At 38.0% G+C, this 26,790-nt stretch overlaps 1 protein-coding gene across 1 annotated transcript in view; it reads left to right on the top strand.

Annotated features, from left to right (window-relative positions):
* The first annotated feature begins 13,669 nt into the window (after positions 1-13,669).
* Positions 13,670-26,790, top strand: part of LOC110544256 (vomeronasal type-2 receptor 116-like) — a 45,914-nt gene continuing 32,793 nt past the window's right edge. The window contains 3 exon segments of the mRNA XM_060366246.1: positions 13,670-13,881; positions 25,309-25,591; positions 25,956-26,762. Coding sequence (XP_060222229.1) covers positions 13,670-13,881; positions 25,309-25,591; positions 25,956-26,762 — 1,302 coding nt within the window.

Genomic DNA, 26,790 nt, shown 5'->3' with positions numbered 1-26,790 from the left:
CCCACAAGGGGGAAACCTGCACACAGCACCAGGCAGCGGAGCACAAAGCTCACTGCCTGGGGACTAAGACAGCAGAGATAGTGCTCCAGGCCCCTTACCGCAGGGGACAGCTGTAATCACCCACTGAACACCACCCCTTGGACACACATCCCACCCTGGTCCCGCCCAGGGCCCTCTGCTGAGCTCTGGACCCGCGGAGCGTCCCCTATTCCACACCCCACTGATGCAATCCCTCCACAAGAAGCACATTGGAGCTCATGTCCCAAGCAGCCAGAGCACACACACCAATGGAAAGAGCCACACCAGAGGAGCATACTCACTGCGCGCCAGAGCACAGGCCCAACCACAGAGTGCCAACCAAAGAGACTCAGTCCCACAATACAATCTTACCTGGATCCCAAAGCCGCAAAGCTCAGTGCCTGGGACCCAAGATGGTGGAGGCAGGACTCCAGACCCCGCAGCCCCAGCAGAGAGCTGTAACTGCCAGCTGAATGCCAGCCCTCAGAACACACGTTTGAGGAGCCCATGTCCCACCTAGTGCCCTCTCGCAGAGCTCTGGATCCTCGGAGTGCACCCCCCACCACCATCACCACCTGGTCCCTTCAGAGTGCACTCACTGCTGGAAACTCCACCCCACCAGAGTGCATGCCCAAAGAGTGCTAGCCAAAGAAACTCAGATCCGCAGTACAATCCTTCCCAGATTCCAGGTCTGCAAGTGGCAGAAAACCAGCTGAATAGCCACCAAAGTCTCACAGACCTGCAAAAACAATAGCGCCTGCAATCTTCAACAGCGCTTATAATCCTTTAAGTGACTGCAATACCTTCAGTGTCTGCAAAGCATCCCTCTCACACACTGAAGGCCTCTTCATTTGCCAACACTTTGTCCCTTAGGACACACCCACAAGCACACGCTCAAACACACATTACCCCGCATTTGCCCTTCTGTGCCTGCAAACTTTCCTTCTACCGGTATAGCAGAATCACCAATGCACACACTGAAACCACTAGACCTCCCCCATTTTCCTGAAGAATTCTCCAGACACCAGAGAAAGATCAGCCTGATCTGGAGAATCCAGGAACAGACAGTGAACACCACAGATAATCAAATGGCCAGGGGTCAGAGAAAGAACACAACCAACGTAAATCAAGATATCATGGCTTCAATAGCAACCCCCAAAATTATTGGATACTCCAACTCATCAGAAACACAAGAAAATGATTTTTAAAGCTATGATTATCCAGTTATTTGAGGCACATAAAGAGGAAACCAACAAATCTCTCAGAGAAATAGTCATACAGATTCAAACAGTTAAAGAGGAAACAAGTAAATCTCTCAAAGATTTGGCCTCCCAAATGGAAACAAAGAAAAACAAAGTGAACAAAGCTCTTAAAGAAACACAGGCAAATATAGCCAAACAAATGGAGGCAGAAGTAGTGGCACTAAGAGAGGAAACAAACAAACAAAAAATAGAGACCATCTTGGAGACACAAGAATCCACACTCAAACAGATGAAGGAATTATTGGAAGACATGAAAATAGAATTAGAATCAATAAAGAAAACACAAACTGAGAAAACCCTGGAACTGAAGAATTTAGAGAAAAGAGAAGAACCACAAAGGTAAGCATCTCTAATAGAATACAAGAGATGGAAGAGAGAATCTCGGGTGCTGAAGATACACTCGCAGAAATTGATACTTCTCTCAAAGCAAAAGTAAAATCAGAAAAATCCCAACACAAACCATCCAAGAAATCAAGGATGCCATGAAAAGGCAAAATCTAAGAATAATAGGAATTGACGAAGAAGAGGATTCCAGGCTCCAAGGCCCAGAAAATATTTTCAAGAAAATCATAAAAGAAAATTTCCCCAACTTAAAGAAAGAGATGTCCACAAACATACAAGAGGCCTACAGAACACCAAATAGACTAGACCTGAAAAGAAACTCCTCATGCCACATCATAGTCAAAACATTTAATCTACAGAACAAAGAAAAGATACTAAAAGCAGCAAGGGAAAAAGGCCAAGTAACATATAAAGGCAGACCTATCAGAATCACATCAGACTTCCCATCTGAAACTATGAAAGCCAGAAGGGCCCGGGGAGATATCATGCAGGCTCTAAGGAACCACAGATGCCGACCTAGACTACTATACCCAGCAAAGCTTTCAATCAACATAGACAGAGAAAACAAAATATTCCACGACAAAACTAAATTTAGGCAATATTTGAACAGCAAACCAGCCCTACAGAAGATACTAGAAGGAAAAATCCAATCCAATGAAAACAACAACATCCAAGAAAACATAGGTTAAAGATAATTTCCAAAAAAAAAAAAAGAAAAAAAAAGAAAACAAGCAATGAATCACAGTAACATCACCAACTCCACAATAATAGGAAATAATATTCCATGGTCATTATTATCTACCAACATCAATGGACTCAACCCTCCAATAAAAAGACACAAACTAAAGAATGGGTGCGGAAAACAGATCCAACATTCTGCTGCATCCAAGAAACACACCTACACAACAAAGATAAACACTACCTCAGAGTAAAAGCCTGAAAAACAGTTTTTCAAGTAAATGGACCCAAAAAACAAGCAGGAGTGGCTATCCTAATATCTAATAAAATAGATTTTCAACCAAACTAATCAAAAAAGATGTAGAAGGGCACTACATTCTCATCAAAGAAAAAATCCACCAAGAAGGCATCACAATTCTGATCATCTATGCCCCAAATACAAGAGCACATACATTCAAAAATGAAACATTATTAAAGCTTAAATCACACATTGATCCTAATACCTTAATAGTGAGAGACTTCAACACCCCACTCTCACCAAGGGACAAATCAACTAGACAGAAACCAAATAGGGAAATAAAAACACTTATAGAGTCCCTAAATCAAATGGACCTAATAGACGTCTAGAGATCATTTCACCCAAAATCAAAAGAGTATACCTTCTTTTCAGCCCTGCAAGGAACCTTCTCAAAAACAGACCATATACTTGGTCACAAAGCAAGCCTCAATAGATGAAAAAATATTGAAATAATCCCCTGTATTCTATCAGAACACCATGGACTAAAGCTGGACATCAACAACAATGAAAATTACAAAAGCCTGCACGCACATGGAAACTGAAAAACTTGCTACTCAATGACAGATGGGTTAAAGAAGAAATAAAGAAAGAAATTAAAGACTTCCTAGAATTCAATGAAAATAAAGGCACAACATACCCAAATTTATGGGACACATAGAAAGCAGTGCTTAGAGGAAAATTATAGCACTAAGTGCCATCAAGAAGAAATTTGGAACATCACCTACAAACAACTTAATGGCCCAACTGAAAACCCTAGAAAAAAAAGAAGCAGATACACCCACAAGGAGCATACAGCTGGAAATAATCAAACTCAGGGCTGAAATCAATCAATTAGAAACAAATAAAACTATTCAAAGAATCAATGAAACAAAAAGCTGGTTCTTTGAGAAAATCCACAAGATAGACAAACCCTTAGACAAATAACTAAAAAGCAGAGAGAATCTATCCAAATCAGCATAATCAGAAATGAAAAGGGTGACATAACTACAGACACTGAGGAAATTCAAACAATCATTAGGTCATACTACAAAAGCCTATACACCAGAAAAATTTGAAAATCTAAATGAAATGGACAATTTTCTTGATCAATTCCATCTAACAACATTAAATCAAGATCAGGTAGAAAGACTGAATAGCCCTATATCCCCCAAGGAAATTGAAGCAGTCATTAACAGTCTTCCCTCCAAAAGAAGCCCTGGGCCAGGTGGTTTCAGTTCAGAATTCTACCAGACCTTCAAAGAAGTGCTAACACCAATTCTCCTCAAACTATTCCACGAAATAGAAACAGAAGAAACATTACCAAAATCATTCTATGAAGCCACAGTCACTTTGATACCTAAACCACACAAAGACACAACAAAAAAAAGAACTTCAGACCTATATCTCTTATGAATATTGACACAAAAATACTCAATAAAATACTTGCAAACTGAATCCACGAACACATCAAAGATATCATCCTCCATGACCAAGTAGGCTTTATCCCAGGCATGCAAGTGTGGGTCAACACACTGAAATCCATCAATCTAATCGACCACATAAACAAACTGAAGGAGAAAAATGACATGATCATCCTCTTAGACACCGAAAAGCATTTGACAAAGTCTAACACCCATTCATGTTTAAAGTCTTGGAGAGATCAGGGATCGAAGGCACATACCTAAGCATAGTAAAGACAATATACAGCAAGCCTATAGCCAAGATCAAACTCAATGGAGAGAAACTTAAATCAATCGCACTGAAATCAGGGACAAGACAAGGCTTCCCACTCTCTCCATATCTCCTCAACATAGTACTTGAAGTCCTAGCCAGAGCAGTAAGACAACTAAAGGAGATCAAGGGGGTGCAAAGAGGTCAAAGTGTAACTATTCACAGATGATATGATAGTATACATGAGCGACCCCAAAAAGTCAACCAGAGAATTCCTTCAGCTGATAAACACCTTCAGCAAAGTGGCAGGATACAAAATCAACTCAAAAAAAGCAGAAGCCCTCCTGTATACCAAAGACAAAAGGGCCGAGAAAGAAATTAGGGAAACAACACCCTTCACAATAGCCACAAATGGCATAAAGTACCTTGGAGTGACACTAACCAAGCAAGTGAAAGACCTGTTGGAGAAAAACTTCAAGTCTCTGAAGAAAGAAATTGAAGAAGATATCAGAACATGGAAAGATCTCCCTTGCTCATGGATTGGTAGGATTAACATTGTGAAAATGGCCATCCTGCCAAAAGCAATCTAGAGATTCAATGCAATTCCCATCAAAATACCAACTCAGTTCTTTACAGATCTTGAAAAAAAAGATTCTCAGCTTCACAACCCAGAATCTCTAAAACAATCCTGTACAACAACAGATCATCTGGAGGTATCTCCATCCCCAATCCCAAGGTGTACTACAGAGCAATAGTAATAAAAACTGCATGATATTGGCATAGAAATAGAAAGGAGGATCAATGGAACCAAACAGAAGACCCAGAAATAAAATCACACACCTATGAATACTTGATTTTTGACAAAGAAGCCAAAACCATTCAATGGAAAAAAGACAGCATCTTCAACAAATGGTGCTGGTCTATCTGGATGTCTACATGCAGAAAAATGAAAATAGATCCATATTTATCACCCTGCACAAAACTAAAGTTCAAGTGGATCAAAGACTTCAACATAAAACCGGATACGCTAAATCAGGTAGAAGAAAAAGTGCGTTACAGCCTAGAACTCACTGGCACAGAAGACAACTTCCTGAAAAGAACGCTAACAGCACAGGCTCTAAGAGCAATAATCAATAAATGGGACCTCATGAAACTGAAAAGCTTCTGTAAAGCAAAGGACACTGTCATCAAAACAAAATGAATGCCTACAGATTGGGAAAGAATCTTCACCAACCCTGTATCTGACAGAGGACTAATATCCAGTATATATAAAGAACTAAAGAAGCTGAAAAGCAGCAAACCAAGTAATCCAATTAAAAAATGGGGAACAGAGCTAAACAGAGAATTCTTGATAGAGGAATATAAAATGGCAGAGAAACACTTAAAGAAATGCTCAACCTCATTAGCCATTAGGGAAATGCAAATCAAAACAACCCTGAGATTTCACTTTACACACATCAGAATGGCCAAGATGAAAAACTTGTGACTACACATGCTGGAGAGGTTGTGGAGAAAGGGAAACACTCCTCAATTCCTGGCGGGAATGTAAACTGGTACAACTACTTTGGAAGTCAATCTGGCACTTTCTCAGACAATTATGAATATTTCTTCCTCAAGATCCAGCTATACCACACCTAGGCATATACCCAAAATTTGCTCAAGTGCATAACAAGGACATTTGCTCAACCATGTTTGTAGCAGCTTTATTTGTAATAGCCAGAACCTGGAAACAACCCAGATGTCCATCAACAGAGGAATAGATACAGAAATTGTGATATTTATACATAATGGAATACTACTCAGCAATCAAAAAGGATGAAATCATGAAATTTGCAGGCAAATGGTGGGATCTAGAAAAGATCATTCTGAGTGAAATATCCCAGAAGGAGAAAGATAAACACGGTATATACTCACTTATATAGATATGATATATGATATAAGATATGATAAACATAATGAAATCTATAGACCTAAAAAAGATAATCAAGAGACTGGACATGGGGTAAGATGAGCAATCCTCATTTAGAAAGACAGATGGGATGTGCATTGAACATATGACAGGAGTCTACTGAAGGCATCTGAAAGACTCTAACTAGCAGTGTTTTCAAAGCAGATACAAAGATTCATAACCAAACCTTCGGAAGAGTACAGGGAATCATAGGAAAGAAGGGGAGTTAGTATGATGTGGAAAGGATAGGAGCTCCACAAGGACCAAATATATCTGGGTACAGGGTCTTTTCTGAGACTGACACTCAAACAAAGACCATGAACGGATATAACATAGAACCTCTGCTCGGATGTAGCCTGTGGTAGCTCAGTAACCATTTGGTTTCCCGTAGTAAGGGGAACAAGGACTATTTCTGACAGGAACTCAATGGCTGGCTCTTTGAACTCCCCACTCCACCCCTAAGGGAGGAACAGTACTGTTAGGCCACAGAGAAGGACATTGCAGCTAGTCCTGAAGATACCTGATAAAACAGGGTCAGATGAAAGGGGAATAGGTCCTCCCCTATCAGTAGACTCGGAAAGGGGCAGGGAGGAGATGAGGGAGGGAGGGTGGAATTGGGGAGGGAATGAGGGAGTGGGATACAGATTTAACAAAATATAACTAATAAGAAAAATAAAATTAAAAAAAGTTTATATAAATGCTAAAGTTAAGAGGAAATTTAAATAAAGTTTGGTTATACAGGCATAGATGCTCATCCTGTATAAATAAGGGGCAGCCAAAAAATAGCTACAAACAATGTAAAGCCCAGGTACAAGATGCCTAGGGTATGCTTAAATTCTAAAGGTAAGAGGGAGTTTAAATAAAGTTTGGCTATAAAGGCATAACTGCCAATTCTATATAAACAAGCTATATAAATACCTACAGGTACAAGATACCTACGGTGTGCATATATTATAAATTAAAAAGGAGTTTATATAAAGTTTACTTAAAAACATGTGTTTTCTATTGCTCAAGGCAACCAGCTTGTTTCTCTAATGGGAGGCTTCTCTAGGGAAGTAGGTAGCAGCTTGGCCTAATATAACAGGCATGCTAGAGCCCAAAAAGATATTTTAATTTATCCAACCTTGTTTTGGTGATAATGATTGTATGTTCAATAATAATAGTAACTTATATTGCTAATCCCTTTACATGGGAATAACTCTAAAACTGAGACATAAAAATGTGTCTCCAGCGAAAACTTCAACAATACTTGGCCAATAAATCTTTGGCTATAATATACTCAAAATGTAGATAATTTCCTGGGACCTGCAGCATGCTCAGGGCGCTCCTACTCTATAGCCTTAGGCCACCCAGTGTCCCAAACACTCCATTTGTGGATACCTTCTGGAATAGGTAGCGTTGGTTCTCAGGAGGCTGGTTCTGCAGCCTCAGGCCACCTACCCCCCAAGCCCACTTTCTGTGGATATCTTCCTGGAACCAGAGCCAGGCAGCTCTGACTTTGGGTGCTCACCGCCTGTGGAGTGAATACCTTCCTGTACTGTGGGTGTGACTCCAATCCTGGGCGCCCACTCTCACATTCCTGTGGATACCTTCTAGGTACTAGAGGCTCCTGTTTCCAAACCTGGGAGTCCACACTGTGGACACTGTCCTGGTCGAAGTGGCTAGTGGCACTCACTCTCATCACCCCATGGAGGGGATACATTCTGGTATGGTGCATCAGGTGTAGTTCCATTCCGCTCACTCCCCTCCTGCCTGGTTTACCCAGCTTAGAATCATCTAGCACAGCACAGACAGTGTACACAGCAGAGCTGAACTAGGCTTGGGACCCAGGTTCCATTCCCCACCATCTCAGAGAAACCTGTGTTTTGGTATAATGTTCTTTTGAAATGTATACACCTTACCCTTGTTCATTCAAATGCTGATTTCTCCCAAACACTCTCTGGTTTCAATCCGGACATTGCATTGTGATACTTATTCTAAGCATCCTGTCTCAACTTGGTGTAAACTTCCAAATAAAGCAACTAGACACAATGTTGAGTTGGGAGGAGCCAGAGGACAGGAAAGAGAGGAGGAGCTAGAGGGCAGGAAATGAGTGAGAGGAGAAAGAGCAAGGTGAGCTTGGATAGAGAGCTGGAGGAGAGATCTTGGAACTACGTGAAGATATTTATGGACCTAAGATATCACTAAAAGCAAGTATAATGTGGGAAATCTAAATGTTAGGAAACTATGAGGGCTTGGAGTTTTAGGAGGGCGTAACTATTTCCCAGCACTGTGTTTTAGGTTAACTAAATAAACCCAGTCTCTGTGTGGTGATTTGGTTATACAACTGTCTAGGATTAATATCAAGCATTAATAAAAGATAAACCACTTGGACACTAAACTGCCATGGGCTACATCGGTGCAGGGGTTCTAGGTTATCTCCATGTATGGTGTACGAGTCCCTGGGAAGACCCCTGTGTTCAAATTTCTTGTTCTGTTGCTCTCCTTGTGGAGTTCCTGTCCTCTCCAGATCTTACTATTTCCCACTTCTAATGGGAAGAGTGACTGCCTCTGACATAATCTGATTGGCCTGTTCTTTGATCACCTCCCTTTGAGGGGGGAACAGCCTTACCAGGCCACACAAGATGACAATGCAGCCACTCCTGATGAGATCTAATAGACTAAGATCAGAAGGAAGAAGAGGAGGACCTCCCCTATCAGTGGACTTGGGGAGGGGCATGCGTAAAAGGGGGTGGGAGGGTGAGATCCGGAGGGGAGGAGAGAGGGGCTTATGGGGGGATACAATGTGACTAAAGTGTGATTAATAAAAATAAATAAATAAATAAATAAATAAATAAATAAAAGATAAACCAATAGTAAATATTAATCACTGCCTACAACACCTGTGGGATACTGGAGCAGCTCTAGGCAAAGAAATTTATCCAAAAGTGCCTGGGCAGATGGGCTCACATAGGCCAGAATCAGTGAACCCAGCACAGACAGAGAACCCAATGAAGCTGAGCTAGGCACCTGACCCAAGTTCTATTGTACTCCTCCCCATGGAGGCCTGTGGGGCATTGGAGCACTCTAGGCTTGGAGATCTTTCTACCTGCTCTCCAAAATGCTAGCCCACTTGGGTCAGAAACAATAAGCCCAGCACAGCCAGTGAACCCATCAGAGCTGAGCCAGGCCTGGGAATCAAATGTCATCCACCTTCTTAAAAAAAACTATGGGACACTGGAGCAGTTCTAAACCCAGAGATCTTTCCACCTGTGCCCCAGTTACCTGGGTCACAGTGAGCCAGCAGAGACAGTGAATGCAGGGGAGACTACTCAAAACTCCAGAGACAAGTGGATCCAGTCTGCAGTAGAGGTTCCAAGAATAATCAGTCAAGACTATAGACAGCCCAATGGCTAGAAGCCAGCACAAGAATACAAGCAACAAAAACCAGGACATCATGGCTCCACCAGAATCTCCAAAAATCAATGGCTATTCTATTGCAGATGAATCACAGGAAAATGATTTAAATCTATAATTATGCAGTTATTCAAGATACATAAAGAGGAAATGAACAAAACAATGGAGGCACATACAGAGGTACATAAAGAGGAAATAAACAAAAAATAGAAGCCATGATGGACAGAAATTCACATTCTAACAGATGAAGGAAATGGTGCAATATATGATAACAGAATTAGAATCAATAGAGAAAACACAAACAGAGAAAACCATGAAGTTGGAGAACTTAGAGGTCAGGAACCACAAAGGTAAACATCACCAAGAGAATACAAGAGATGGAAGAGAGAATCTCAGGTGTTGAAGATACAATTGCAGAAACTGATATATCTCTCAAAGAAAAAATAAAATTGGAAAAGTTACAAATAAAAAACAACCAAAGACATCCAAGAAATCAAAGACACCATGAAAATACAAAACCTAAGAATAATAGGAATAGACGAAAAAGAAGATTCCAGGCTCCAAGGCCCAGAAAATATTTTTCAAGAAGATCATTGAAGAAATTTTCCACAACCTTAACAAAGAGATGCCCATAAATATACAAGAAGCCTACAGAACACCAGATAGACTAGAACAGAAAAAAAAAAAAAACTCCTCTTGCCACATAATAATCAAAACATTAAATCTACAAAACAAAGAAAAATATTAAAAGCTGCAAGGCAAAAAGACAAGGTAACATATTAAGGCAAACCTATCAGAATCACACCAGACTTCTCAACAGAGACTATGAAAGCCAGAAGGGCCTGGATAGGTATCATGCAGAAGCTTAGAGGTCATAGATGCCAAGGCAGACTACTATAGCCAGAAAAACTTTCAATCAACATAGATGGAGAAAACAAGGTATTCCAAGACAAAACTAAATTTAAGCAACATATATGCAACAACCCTGCCCTAAGAAAACACTAGAGGAAAACTCCAACACAATGAGATCAACTACATTTAAGAACTAGAAATAGATAACTTCAAAACAAAAAATTCAAAAGAAAACAAGTACGCAAACACACTATCACCAGCAACTCCACAATAAAAAGAACTAACATTCATTAGTCACTAATACCTATCAATATCAGTGGACTCAACACTTTTTCCTGGTGCTGGAAGCCCTGGTAAAAAAGATGTGACATTACCTGTATTACATAGAGGGTCTTTCTCTTGTGCATGCTTATCAAAGAGCTCTGACCCTTTGGACAGAAAGGGTTTTCTTTTCCTGCACTCCAGGCCAGACCAGAAATCCTCCATCCCTCCTCCTCAGCTCAGAGTCTGGCAGCACCTGGATGTTCCAGGGAGAAATGTTCACTTCCTTCCCCCTGACTCAGTGCCTGGTGATATCCTCATACTCCAGAGAGGAACAGTACCACACTAAAGCACTGAGATGAGGTATTTATTGAAGACATCCCATTTAGCAAGGTTCTTTCTCTCTGGACGTTGTACTGTTGTGAGTCTCTGTGCTAGTTTCACTTTACTGGAAGAAAATGCTTCTCTGATGATGGCTGGGTGAGGCACTTATGTATGAGTATAGGAGAATGTCCTTAGGATTCATAGTCATTTAACTGATATGGTTTTTTAGCAGAACAAATACACATTTGTTTTTCCCAAATCCTATGACCTATATTATTGTATATTCTTGGCCACCTGAACAGTGTCAAACATGCATTCCATTTCATGGAATTGTCCTTGAATTCAATTAGTATCAAGTTACATAGCTTTTGAAGCACTATTGGATCAGCAAATCTTAACAGACAGATTATCATTATAGGTCATGAGGGTTTTAGCTGAGTTGGAGTTTACCATTCTTCTTTGAGAGTTTGTAGAGTACCTTACAGTACCATGAATGTTAATCATTAGGGTTGGAGCATCTCATTAGGTACCATTTCTTCTTCTCTGTATAACATAAGATATATAAATATTGTCTGCAGGAAAGCAAGTTATCAGTTTGTGGAGAGCAATAAATAGTGATGGCAGTAGCCTGTGATCTTTGCAGATTTTCATGGAGACCCTTTAGCCAATAACTGAACAAAATGTACATCATTCCTGGCATTAAAATTGTCACTTGGTGACCCAGTATGTCTAATTGGGGATTATCTCATCATCATTTGATGACTCTAGTTAGATTCATTTCTTATTTTCTTTGAAGTCTTTGTACTTATAATTCCCATATTATGTTCTTTTACAGGGCTTATGGTATCAGTCTTACTGGGTTCTGCTAAAAGCTTGTTGTCATGTTTGTTCATGTTTTTTGGTTTTGTTCTTTTAGGATTTTTTATTTTGGGACTGGAGTTATGATGTTTTAGGAAATGCTTGATGTCAGTATGTGATCTTATCCTTGTTGAATGGATGTTCTGCCCTTTAATTGTTATAACCCTCTCTGTTTTTTAAGCAAGAACTGTGGATGTGGTCCTTGTGTCCAATGCTACTATGCCTACAGGAGGTTTGTAGGACAAAGTGGTTCTGCATATAATCTGACACAAAGAAATGTAAATGACCTAGAAGAGAAGGTCAATTCTCAACCAAGTATGACAACTACTTGTTTGATGGATAAATACTTGCAGTTCTGCCTCAGACCTGTTTGGCCAGAGAAATTTCTAGTATAAATGTATCTGGGTATGGATGGTTGAAAGAATGGGATAGAGTGTCAATGGAAATGAAATAACCTGGGTGTGCACAAGCTTCTTTTGCAATTTAGGAATAAAAAATCTGAAAGTAAGCATAGTTTCTTTAACCTGGTTCACTCCTTTTGCTAAGAGGTGGAGCAATGCAAGTTTGTATTAGACAGTTGTACCATAAAACTAAAGTCTTTAGGTCATCTACCACAGTTAATTTTTTTTCACACTTTAATTGAACGTCTATTTGAGGTTCTGTTCATAGTACATAAATTTATTACATGTCATCAATCAAATGAAAAGATGAACATTTTACCCTATTTACAATTGTATTATAGTTTTTGTTTTGGTGGCTGCATTTGTGTTTCCTTTCCCTATTGTTCCATTCTTCTTGAATAGTTTATTTTTTTAGGGTATCCATTCATTGCTATACTATAATACACATAGTTTTCACTACTATATCATACTCCAATGGACTTGACAATAGAGCCCTGCTCAGAATAGCTTGCTTAAGCAAAAACAAAACAAAACAAAACAATCAAAGACTTTTTAATTATGGAGATACATGGAGAAATGGGAGGGATATCTAACTATGCTTATGTACTCAGAAAAGGGTAAACCCCACTGTTAAAGATTGATTCTGGGATTGATTCTGATATAAAATCAATACAATGAATTATAAAGGATAAAGAAGGACATTAGTAGTGCAAGATTCAGACCTCCATATATAAAGAAAAATTGATGTATCAAGAAGGGCCATTAATTTCTCTGAAGTGAGAAGAAACATGTTTTTGTGTGTGTGGTGTAGGGTCACATGCCTAATACTGATATGCTATTGTGCATATCCCATGGAAGTAAACATTTTAGACTTCAGCAGAGTACAGGCCAGGAGGACAGGCTAATATATTTTTATTTTAGACAGCATGATGCCCCATTCATTTTGAGTGGTTATACCTATAATATTTTCTTTTTGGCCCTATCTTTTTAATCTAGTAGGACTCTTCTGATGTAACCTCTGGGAATCAGTCTAAGATGTTTCATACAAAAAGTTTCTTGCTTCATCTTTTTAGCCAATTTAGCCTGACCCCGAGCTCTTGGCTGAAATTATAGTGCCTTTGGCTAATAAAGAAGATCTGCAAACATATTTTCTAGCTTGTTTTTTACCTAAGTAGATGGGCTCAGATGGAAAAGTCAATGGAAGAAACAGTTTCCGAATCCCCAGTGACAGGGGATAAGAAAATGGGAAAGATTAGGAATGATTAGTGTGAGAGTCTCGCTTAACAATGTCCAAAACACACATGCTAGCAAACACATGAATTAAGCATATATCTATAGGATTCTGCGTGACCTGCATCAAGCGGACACATACATTAATAGGATGTTCTCCATGGTTTTTATTCTCTGGCTCTTGCAGATTCCCAGTCTTTTCTGCACCTTTAAAGACAATCAATGCTATTACCTAATAAGAGAAGATTTTCACCGTGAAGGATATGTGGTGATTGGTGCATTTTTCCCTGTTCATACTTATTATACCCTCAAAGAAATTCCACATTCTCATCTAATTGGGTATTATGAGGACTATTACCTACAGTAAGTACAATTATTCATTTTTGGAATTCAGAATTCTTATGACTTAGGGGGTATAGCTCTAAAAATCTTGAATATTCCTTATGGTTTTTACTGTGACAATTTCTCTTTTACAGTTTCCAAAATCTTGACAATTTTGTTTTCATTTTGGACTTTTTTCTTCTCTGAAAGGGAAATAAAATGGTAAATGTGATTTTCTTCATTTTAGTTTCCTCATTTGATTGCTAACTGTAACCTGTACCATGGTTGTAATGCCACAAGGTCTGAATAGTTTTCAGTGTTATGACTTCATAGGAATGATGCTTTCACTTAAGCCTGACCTTGTTGATCAGGGAATGAGGTCACTAAAGGCAGAGACTCCTGAGTGTTCATTGTTACGCTTGTGTGAAGAACCTGTCTTGTTTTACCTGACACTGAGCCAGACTTAAGAAAGTCATAATTATAAGTTGTGTATACTTCTGTGTCCTGCAAATGTCCTTTATGCCATGTTTTTGTGTAAGTGTGTGTTTGCTAATTTCCTTTTAGTTCTCAGGCAGATTTCCAGTGTTTACCTGTTTTTTTCCATCTGTTTGAAGTATTTCATCTCAATTTTATGGATGTGTTTCTGACTGTGAGAGTGTCAACACGAGGCTATTTTTTATCTTTTATGAAATATGCAAGACTACTATGCCTGTAAGGACACAAGGTCTCAGTAGATTTCAGGGTTATTACTTCAGAGAAAGGAAGCTTTAATTTAAACCTGACACTGATGGTCATGGAATTCCATTGTAATCTTTAAATGTGTTCCCCAAGATATTGTGACTGTGAGAGAGTTAACTTTGGACTGTTTCTTAGCTTGTGTAAAATATGCCAGATTAATAGATAGTGTCAAACAGGTCTTGCTGAATTAGAGAAAATAATCCTGTATGTTTCTTAATAAAGAAATTGAGGTGTGTTAATCCCATTCAGATCTTCTTTTCCTGTGCAGATGTTATATCTGTATAGATCCAAAAAGTAAAAATCTGAAATACAGCAATAATACTGTTAAATCCCTGTGAACACATGAGAAAATGAGATCAGTATCAACAAGTAGATAGTGATCAAAGGAAACATACTTGTGAAAGTGAATTATGCTCAGTTTGTCAATACTATATGTTTGTTAAGAACTTGGTGTGGTATTAAGTCATTAAATCATAGACATTGGAAGAGAAATACTGCTTAGATGTTAAAGGCCATTAAATGTTTGGTTACCTTAACAATTTTTTTTAAATTGAAACAGTAACGATAGCTATCTAAAATTTGTTACTTAGATGAAATATTTCATAGTAACTCTACTTTCTTAGAGAATCCTAATATGTCTTAAATAAAATCACAAAATTTCTCATTTATATAACAGATGTGGATGTTGGGTAAGTCCTCCTCCACTTCATCATAATTAAGGCTACATATTTCCACTGCCCCTTGCTCTCTGCAATTCAGGTTCCAATGTGCTTTGGTTTGTGTTTCCCTGTATATTGTGCAGCATCGAGCCCATTGCTGTGAAGACTAGACTTTCAGTTACACAGTCATTTAATATCTGGATTCGTCATCAAAAACAAGAGGATTGCAACCTCTCAAAAATATTTAACTTGTTATTAAGTTAGAAAAAGATAAAACTAAATTCACTTAGTTTATTATGATAGTATAGGTGCCAAGTAAGTACTTGTTGCCTAGTGTTGAAGAAATGCATATGTGCTTCCTGATAACTATAGAATTATTCTAAGAGAAAAATGGCTTGTCCCATTTTCAGATTCAATGTACATATTTTTCAAGTTCATTATGGAATTCAGTATTTCTCTCTCTCTCTCTCTCTCTCTCTCTCTCTTTCTCTCTTTCTCTCTTTCTGTGTGTGTGTGTGTGTACTTCTGCTTTTGATGCAACACTTACTTGCTAGTGAAAACACAACTGTAGGAACAAATTTTCTCATCCCACAACGTGTGTGCTGAGATTAAACTCAGCCCCTCAGACCCAAAAGCTGGAACCTGCACTGGCTAAGCCACTTTATTAGCCAGTATGTTAAATCCTTTTATTGATCTAGCTCATATCTTTCCAAATCAAAGAAGGACTTTCCTCTGGGTGTTTATGGGTGTGAATCCTTTTCCTTTAGATAAATTAAAATATGGTTTTAAACTTATATGCAAGACTGTATTTCATAAATATATATTCAGTTATTCTGTTATTAAAATAAATGCATCACAAAATGTATTTCTTTATAATTTGCGTTTTATTAAATTCCAAAAATCTATTGACTTTATGTTTTACCATACTTATGTATAATTATGAACCAGTTTTCCATATTAAAATACAAAAATATCTCCTGGCAGATTATTCTAAAATATTTTACATTATGATGTATTTTTAAACATACTTGATTTTTGATAGTCATTATTTAAATTACATGAAATTCCACTTTGACTAAGATTTATCAGTATTTTGTTAATGGTAATTATGAAAACTTTACTATAATTGCAAAAACAGTAGAAATGTTTACATATAAACATATACACTAAAACAAATGTGGACTACATTTGTAGCAGGAAGGACTGGAAAAACTCAAAAATATTCCATTGCCAACTTTCTAGACTAGTTCTCATTTAGATAATTCTAGACTGTTTCTCATTTAGATAATGTGATTCTCTTTATCATGTCTTCTTTTATGTATATTAGTAGTGAGTATGGATCTACTCCTAACTGTATTCTGATCCCGACTTGGTCTTATAATTGATTTCCCTCTTTCCTTGAATTTCAGCCATTTTTTTTCCCAGTGCACAGGGCTAGACTGGGTTTTGAGTGTTGTATAAATTCCTTAATAGTGTTCTTTTTACTTTCATTTACTTGAAAATTCCTTCATTGTCGTCTACTCTTTTGTAGCCACTAGCCTTCATTCCTCTCCACTTTGTGCCTTTCATTGGCACTCTGGTCTTGTTTGTTATCTCTATTTTTTTCTCAGTGTGTTTTGTAAGGAATTCATAATCTGAAGAGTTATATTCCAGCAAAGCCATAAATACAAACACAAGCATCTCAGTAGCGATATACCAACATTTCTGGTATAGTGTGCTTGCAGGGCCTCACTGAGTTAAGTACTTCTGGCTCTTGTTTGTCTGCACTGCAGGGATTCTTTCACCATTCATCTCAGACTGTCATGTATAGAGAAAGATGTGTGTATCCAACTATAGCATTCACATTCAGTAATAACTCAGACCTTTGTGGACTGATATTCTGTGAAATCAATTCTAAGCTGAGAATCCATACAAAATTGAATAATACATTTTACGTTTATATACTTTAATTGGTGATATTTTCTATAACTTTTTTGCAAAAACTAGGTACTGCAGAAAATGTATAAAAGACATTTCTCAGATTAATGATATTTTAAGTGATTTGTGTATAAATTCTGGTGTTATCATTCTTCTTACAATATTATCAAATTTTATTCATTAAAATTGTTTTTTTTTCTTAGCATTCACAATCTTATACTCTAAATTTAAATTAACTTTACCAATTTCTTAATATTTTCACGTGGTCAAAGAACCCTAGAGGAAGACCAACAGAGCCAACAAATCTGGCCCCAGGATGGGGGATTCAGTGACTGATGCACCAACCAAGGACCATTCATGGAATGGACGTAGACCCCTTGATCAGATTAGCCTATAGCCATATCTGTCTCCATGTGGGTTCTCTAGCAAGGAGAGCTCATGCTGTTTATGATATTAACTTTGTTCCCCACTCTTTGATCACTTCCCCTCTGGCTAGGGGTCTTTGCTAGGCCACAGAGGAAGAAGAAACAGGCAATCCTAATGAGACTTTATAGGTTGGGGTCAAATGGTAGGGGATGGGGGGTCCCCCTTTCTGAGGAATAAGGGAGGGGTGTAGGGGGAAAGACAGAAGGAAGGTGGGACCTGGAAGAGATAAGTGATGGGGCTACTATCAGGATGTAAAGTAAATTGATTATGAAAATGATTTTAAGTTAAAAATATATAAGTACTTTACATATATTAATTAAAATAAATTTTTATCCAATATGTAAGATGGAAGGATCAAATTCACTGTAGTAACAAATGTCAAATAATCAGAATATAGTATTTTGTACAACTTTTCACAATGTGGCTCATTGGGTGTGCCCATCATTCTTTTTTTTTCACGTTTGGAAAGGATTATTTATAATTAATTAATTTTTTATTCATTACATTTTATTCACTTTATATCCCAGCTGTAGCCCTCTTCCCCATTCCCTCCCAACTCTACCCATCATCTCTCATCTCCTCCCTTGCCCCTCCCCAAATCCACTGATAGGGGAGGTCCTCCTCCCCTTCCCTCTGACCCTAGCCTATCAGGTCTCATCAGGACTGATTGCATTTTTTTCTCTGTGGCCAGGTAAGGCTGCTTCCCTTTGGGGGAGGTCATCAAAAAGCCAGCCACTGAGTTCATGTCAGAGACATTCCCTGTTCCCATTACTAGGAAACCCACTTGAAGACTGAGCTGCCATGGGCTATATCTATGCAGGGGTTCTAGGTTATCTCCATGCATGGTCCCTGGTTGGAGTATCAGTCTTATAAAAGACCCCTGTGCCAAGAGTTTTCAAACAGAATTTGTTGCTACTGTCCCCTCAGGGTCTTTCTATCTCCCCCTTCTCTCATAAGGTTCCCTGCACTCTGCCCAAAGTTTGGCTATTAGTCTCAACATCTCCTTTAATATTCTACTGGGTAGAGTCTTTCATAGGCCCTCTGTCATAGGCTCCTGTCTTGTTCCCTGTTTATTTTTTATTTTTATTTTTTTAATATTAGTAACAGTTTATTAACTTTGTATTCCAGATGTATCCTACTCTCTCATTCCCTCCCAATCCTACCCTCCCTCCTTCATCTCCTCCTTGCCCCTTTCCAAGTCCACTGATAGGGGAGGACCTCCTCCCCTTTCATCTGACCCTGGTTTATCAAGTATCTTCAGAACTGGCTGCAAAGTCCTCATCAAAGGCCTAGCAAGGCTGCTCCTCCTCGGGGAGGGGGAGTTCAAAGAGTCCATCATTAAGTTCCTGTCAGAAATAGTCTCTGTTCCTCTTACTAGAGTACCCACTTAGATACTGAGGTACCATGGGTTACATCTGAGCAGGGCTTCTAGGTTATATCCACACATGGTCCTTGGTTGGACAAACATTCTCATAAAAGTCCTCTGTGCTCAGATATATTTGGTTCTTGTGGAGCTCCTGTCCTCTCTAGGTCATAGTAACTCCCCCTTCCTTCATATGAGTCCCTGCACCCTGATGAAGGTTTGGTTATGAGGCTCAGTGTCTGCTTTGGTATACTGCTAGACAGAGTCTTTCAGAACAAACAGGGAAGATTACGGATAATCAAATGGCCAGGGATAGGTGAAAGAACACTTCCAACATAAATCAGGACATCATGGCTTCACCAGCAACCCCCAAAATTGTTGCGTACACTAATTCATCTGAAACACGGGAAATGATAAGCTATGCTTATTAAATTATTTGAGGCACATAAAGAGGAAACATACAAATCTCTCAGAGCAATAGCCATACAAATACAGACAGTTAAAGAGGAAACAGCAGTAGCATTACCAGGCCACAGAAGAAGAAAATGCAGCCACTCCTGATGAGACCTAATTGACTAGGACCCGAAGAAAGGAAAAGAAGACCTCCCCTATCAGTGGACCTGGGGAGGGGCATGCATGCAGAGAGTGGAGGAAGGGAGGAATTGGGACAGGAGGAGGAGGTAACCACAGGGGAGATACAAAATGAATAAGGTGTAATTAATAAAGAATTTTTTAAAAAAGAGGAAACAGACAAATCTCTCAAAGATTTGGCCAACCACCTGGAGGCAAAGAAAGAAGAAATGAACAAAATTCTCAAAGAAACACAGGCAAATATAACCAAACAAATAGAGGCACAAGTGGCATACAGAGAGGAAATGAACAAAAAAATAGAGACCATCATAGAGAGACAGGAATCCACATTCAAACAGATGAAGGAAATGGTGCAAGGCATGAAAACAGAATTAAAATCAATAAAGAAAACACAAAATGAGAAACCTCTGGAGCTGGAGAACTTAGAGAAAATATCAGGACCCACCATTTTTTTTATTAATTTTCTTTTTCCTTTCAATGGGTCTTTCTTTGAATGCTGTCCTAAATCTGAGAGGCTTTTTGTGATGCTGTGAGATGATCTATTTTGTTTAAGTCTAACCTTCCTGTGACTGCTAGGCCATCATATATCAGAGATCATAAACTTCCTGAACCAAACACCATGGCTTTAATTATCTTCATCTCCATTTTCCTCTGGGCAGTTGTTCATATTGAAAGCTGCCATATTTTTTCTCTGGGCTGAACATTTGGTAGGCCATAACTAATTGGTGTGCTCTTTCCTGTGGAAGAATGTTATATCTTGGGCAGATAATTTTACAGAGTTTCTTATTTAGTTACACTTTTTTGTGTGTATGAAGTTTGAGTCTTCCTGGGCAATTACAAAAAGAAGAGTCAATAAATTTAAAAAGAGAAAGGAGGTTCATAAGGTCTGGCATAGCGAGTAGAGGAAAGGTGATATTATATTAGATTAGATTAGATTATAATTTCATAATATTATACTATATTATAATCTCAAAATTATATTATAATCTTAAAAATGGAAATAATGAAGCTATTTTTCATTTTCAAAAGTATTTATTATATACCATTTGCTTTCAAAACAGGTATCAAAAAGAGATTGACCTGATCTTTGAGCTTAAATCATAAATATTCCCTTATGATTACTTGTGATTGGTAAATCTGAGCTGTTCTAATTTGTTTGGTATAAGATGAATAATAGTAATTGTTATTTGTAGTGTATTCCCACATGTATGAAATTGTCAAAAATTATATATATATATATATATAAAATATGTAGAAAAATGCAAATAGAACATACTTATCACCCTGCACAAAACTAAAGTTCACATGTATCAAAGACCTCAACATAAAACCAGACACATTAAACCAGTTAGAAGAAAAGGTAGGGAAAACCATAGAACTCATTGGTACAGGAGAAAACTTCCTGAACAGAACACCAACAGCACCTGCTCTAAGAGCAACAATCAATAAATGGGACCTCATGAAACTGAAAAGCTTCTGTAAAGCAAAGGACACAGTCATCAAAACAAAACGACTGCTTACAGATTGGGAAAGAATCTTCACCAACCCTTTATCTGACAAAGGACTAATATCCAGTATATATAAAGAACTAAAGAAGCTGAAAAGCAGCAAACCAAGTAATCCAATTAAAAAACAGAGTACAAAGCTAAACAGAGAACTCTCTGTAGAGGAATATCGCATGGCAGAGAAACACTTAAAGAAATGCTTAATGTTATTAGCCATTAGGGAAATGCAAATCAAAACAACCCTGAGATTTCACCTTACACCCATCAGAATGGCCAAGATGAAAAACTCAAGTGACAACACATGCTGGAGAGGTTGTGTAGAAAGGGGAACCCTCCTCCACTGCTGGTGGGAATGTAAACTTGTACAACCACTCTGGAAATCAATCTGGTGCTTTCTCAGACAACTAGGAATACCGCTTCCTCAAGATCCAGCTATACTACTCCTAGGCATATATCCAAAAGAGGCTCAAGTACAATAAGGACATTTGCTCAACATGTTTGTAGCAGCTTTATTTGTAATAGCCAGAAGCTGTAAACAACCCAGATGCCCCTCATCTGAAGAATGGATGCAGAAATTGTGGTACATATGGAGTATTACTCTGCCAGGAAAAATAAGGAAATCATGAAATTTGCAGGTAAATGGTAGGACCTGGAAAGAATCACCTGAATGAGCTGTCTCAGAAGCAGAAAGACACACAGGGTATATACTCACTCATATAGACATATAACATAAGATAAACCTACTAAAATCTGTACATATAAAGAAAGTAATTAAGAAAGAAGACCTGACTAAAATGCTTAATCCCCATCCCTAAAGGTAAAGAGGACGGATATCAGAAGAAGAAGAAGAAGAAAACAGGAAACAACCTAGAAACCTGCCACAGAGGGTCTCTGAAAGGCTCTGCCCTGCAGACTATCAAAGCAGATGCTGAGACTTATGGCCAACTGTTGGGCAGAGTGCATGGAATCTTATGTAAGAAGTGGGAAAGAGTAAGATCTGGAGAGGACAGGAATCCCACAAGGAGAGCAACAGAACCAGAAAATTTGAACACAGGGGTCTTCCCAGAGACTCATACTTCAACCAAGTACCAGGCATGGAGATAACCTAGAACCCCTGCACAGATGTAGCCCATGGCAGTTCAGTATCCAAGTGGGTTACATTGTAATAGGAACAGGGACTGCCTCTGACATAATCTGATTGGCCTGCTCTTTGATCACCTCCCCCTGAGTGGGGAGCAGCCTTACCAAGCCACAGAAGATGACAACGCAGCCACTCCTGATGAGATCTGATAGACTAAGGTAGAGGAAGGAAAGGAGGTCCTACCCTATCAGTGAACTTGAGGAGGAGCACTCGTGAAGAAGGGGGATGGAGGGTGGGGTTAGGAGGGGAGGAGAGAGGGGCTTATGGGGGGATACAAAGTGAACAAAGTGTAATTAATAAAATAAAATAAAATTTAAAAAATTATATATATACACACATATATCTTAATTTTATATAGGTATATATTTAAATATATAATATTTATAGGTGAGAAAACCTCACATTTGTCATATTCCTTATTATTAAACATTTTTCTAATTAAGTCTTTTCCAGTGAATAATATTTTCTTTAAAACTCTTATTGGTCTATTTTCTTTTAAAGAATAATGTTTACAATTTTTCATAATTTTTGGTGTCAAATAACTTTCTTAATCTATCAAATAAAAAATAAATTTATTTTCAAAACTAATACATGCATTCAAAAATAACATTATAGTTAATCTCAAACATATATGCAAATAGGTAGCATGTGCAATGAGCATATGATCCAGCCGCCTTGTTTTTGATCTTTTTTCTGTTTACATTTCCATACGTTTTACTTCTTTTCATATTTTTTTCTTTACTAAGACTACTATTTATTCATTTACATGTGTGTGTGTGTGTGTGAATGTATGATCCTTTTATGGTAATGACCAAAAAGGCCAGCAGAGGTGTTGAAGCCTCTGGAGACATAGTTTTGGATAGGTGCAAGCTGCCTTTCATGATAGCTGACATGATTTCTGAGTTCTCCAGAAAGAAGCACTGTTATTGCTGAGGAAGTTCTCCTGCCACACCTCATATGGCTTTCATGCAAAATTTAACCACAATATGTTTTCATTTCTAAGCAATTTGTTTCATTGATTATATTCACCAAATCTCCCTTCTAGATCTATAGTCACCTTTTCTGTCTTCACCTATATACCTGCCCAATTTTAAATTTAATTCTTTCTCTCCAGTCAAGTCAACTGTGTCTTGCTCAAGTATTATGAGGGTGGAATCATCCTAAATATGATTGGCTTAGCAAGGGTCAGATGACTAAAGAAAACTGACTCTTCCTCTCCCACAGTTATCAAGTTCCAACACTGTGGTGCTTTGAATAGAAATAATTGGCGCAGACTCATGTGTTTGAATGATTGGCCCATAGTGAGTGGCATTATTAGACAGTGTAGCTTTTTTGGAGTAGGTGTGGCCTTGCTGGAGAAAGTGTGTCACTGAGTGTTGGCTTAGAAGTCTAAGAAACTCAGGTCTGCCGAGTGTGTTTCAGTCTTCTCCTGTGTGTCATTCAGGATGTAGTATTAGCATCTCCGTCTCCAAGACCATGTGTGCCTGTTTCCTGACAAGCTTAGTCCCAATGATAATAATCAACTAAACCTCTGAAACTAAGCTAGCCACAATGAAATGCTTTTCCTTATGATGGTAACCCTGGTCATTGTGTATCTTCACAACAAGAAAACCCTAAGGCAAATATCCTTGTTGCCCCTGGTGTGAATTTATGCCTACCTCTACTGTCTGGGCTGGTATTTTGTCTCACTTGCCATGAACAGGTTTTTACATGTTGTTACCTTACTGTGAGATCATAAGTATAGCTTCCCTGTTGTGTGTAGGGACCATTCATAGCCTTTCCTTTTTAAAATCTTTCCACTGCTCTTCACCTAAGATGTTTAAACCTTGTGAAACAAGAACAATTTACACAATAGTACCTTAACGAAACCTTTTATGTGATTAACACATTTTGATACTGAAATGAAATCATACTATTCTGTGAGTATGAATTTGGGACCTTTTATATTTTCATCACATAAGTTATTATTATACAGGTGAAGAGGTGGTTAAAATAGGAGAATACTGCAAGTGTAAATGTGAAAATCTCAGTGAAAATTTCCCCAAAAGGATATGAGTGAATATCTGTAATTTAATGATCACATGAAGGTCAGGAAACAGAAACAGAAGAGTCTCTAGAAGTTTGCTGTTCAGAGAACTGTGCAATGTGGTATTCTAAACAAAGGAATCGAGGAGCCAGGTATGGTGGGGATAGTGTTAATTAGGATGACTTACCAGAGAGAGATTGGTAAGCATTTTTTTTTTTTTAGTTCAAGACTAGCTTGATACATGCTGCAACTTCCAGACAAGCCATAGCTTTTCTGACGTGGTCTTATTCAAACAAGTAGGCAAGCAAACAAGCAAGCAAGTGATTAAACACATAATCAATGAAATACATAAATAAATAACAGAAAGTATTTTTGAAAATATGAATAGCTAAGACTAAATCTGGAAATTGTCCTGTCTTGTATCATACTTATTGATCTCCACAAACTTATACACATAGGGAGACACACCATGCTCACATGTGATATGCTCAAACACCATAAATATACAGAAAGATAAACATATAACAAGCATCATAGTACATTCTTTTTAATCATATCAATACAGAGGCAGATACAGGATTTCCTCTGTAAATTGAATACCAGTAAGTTATCTACTGGCAAATCTAGGCTGCTTCAAAAAATTCCCTCAAAAGAGAGTGTCAGAGAAGTGGCTATGTATAGAATAAATTAACATTGGAATATCACTTAATTAGGATATTGTTGCTAAAACCTGTTTGAAACAATAATGAAATAGTGGCTTTTAATAATTAAAGAGCATGAAAGGCCAAGGTCAAGATACCAGCAGATGTGTTATATTGGGAGAAATTAATTTCTGATTTGTAGAGAGAATTTTTAATGTACCTATCTATAAAAAATAAATTAAACATGCTTTGAGGAACTAAGAGTAATGACTGGTAATGATAAAGGATCTTGCCAAATCTTAAAAGAGGTACACAATCTAGATCTATCCACTCATGGTGAAAAAAAATTAAAAAACACTTTTTATAGGAACAAAGTTGAAATATAAAAGTTATCAGACTAATTATGCAGACTTGTTTCCTCTATGTGGTCTTTCTATTGTTCATTTTGTGCCATTTTCACAGGTATAATTTTAAGAATTACCAGTTTGTTCTGGCTATGGTATTTGCCATTGAAGAGATCAATGGGAACCCCAACATATCTATTGGATTTGATTTCTACAATGTCCGATTCACTGAGAAGGACACTCTTATGAATGCCTGTATGTGGCTCACAGCAGACAAACAAGGCAGAATTAGTCCTAATTACAACTGTAAAAAGAGAAATTTTATTGCTGCACTCACAGGCACATCTTGGACAACATCTGCCTACATTGGGACATTGCTACAACTCTTTAAATTTCCTCAGGTGAGAAAATGTAAAAGACAGGACCTGGAAATCAGGCCTTTTTGTTTGTTTGCATTTTGATGCTATAGGTCTCTGAAAAACTAAAAGGGGAATACTTGAATTATTCAACCATTAATGCCAGTACACAGATAGATGGTGATTACACCATATTTTTCCTGCTTGAAAGAGAATGGAAGGTAAATTGAATGAAATCAGGTAGGTCCTTGAAGCATACAGGCTTTGTAAGACTTTCTATGAAAAGATGTAAGTAGAATTTGCCTTTGAAATTGGAATGAACCTATTTTCCAACTGTTTTCATCTTTGGCTAAAGGACTTTAATAGTGTTTAATATTAATATTCTTCCTTTCTTTCCAATTTGATTCAGCTTTCTTTTGGACCTTATGATCATATCTTGAGTGACCGAGGTCAGTATTCTTCTCTCTACCAGATGGCACCCAAGGACACATTTCTTTCACTTGGCATTGTCTCTTTGCTGATTCATTTTAGCTGGTCCTGGGTTGGTCTCATCCTCCCAGATGACCACAAAGGGAATAAAATCCTATCAGATTTCAGAGATGAGATGGAGAGAAAAAGGATATGCACAGCTTTTGTGAAGATGATCCCAACCACATGGACTTTATATTTTAACAATCGCTGGAAATTTATTGATGAGATCCAGGAATCATCTGCAAATGTGATAATTATTCATGGTGACATTGATTCTTTACAAGGTCTGATGAGAAGTATTGGGCAAAAGTTATTGACATGGAAAGTGTGGGTCATAAACTTTGAACAGGATGTTACTTCTCATGCTGATTATTTTATGTTAGACTCATTTCATGGGAGCCTCATTTTTACCCACCATTACAGGGAAACTTTGGAGTTTACCAATTTCATTCAAACAGTTACTCCTTACAGATATCCAGAAGATATTTATCTTCCTAAAAGGTGGTATTTGTTCTTCAGGTGCTCATTTTCTGAAATTGATTGTCAACTTTTGGACAACTGTCAAGCCAATGCTTCTCTAAATGTATTACCTAGACACTTATTTGATGTGTCCATGAGTGAAGAGAGCTACAATATATACAGAGCCGTGTATGCTGTGGCTCACAGTCTGCATGAGATGAGGCTTAACCAAGTACAAATGCAACCATATGAAAACGGAAAAGAGATGGAGTTCTTCCCTTGGCAGGTAATATTCTTTCCATTGTTTTTTAAAA

Source organism: Meriones unguiculatus, chromosome 14 (genome assembly GCF_030254825.1).
Source record: "Meriones unguiculatus strain TT.TT164.6M chromosome 14, Bangor_MerUng_6.1, whole genome shotgun sequence".
Classification (NCBI taxonomy): domain Eukaryota; kingdom Metazoa; phylum Chordata; class Mammalia; order Rodentia; family Muridae; genus Meriones; species Meriones unguiculatus.
This window is presented reverse-complemented; position numbering and strand designations above follow the sequence as displayed.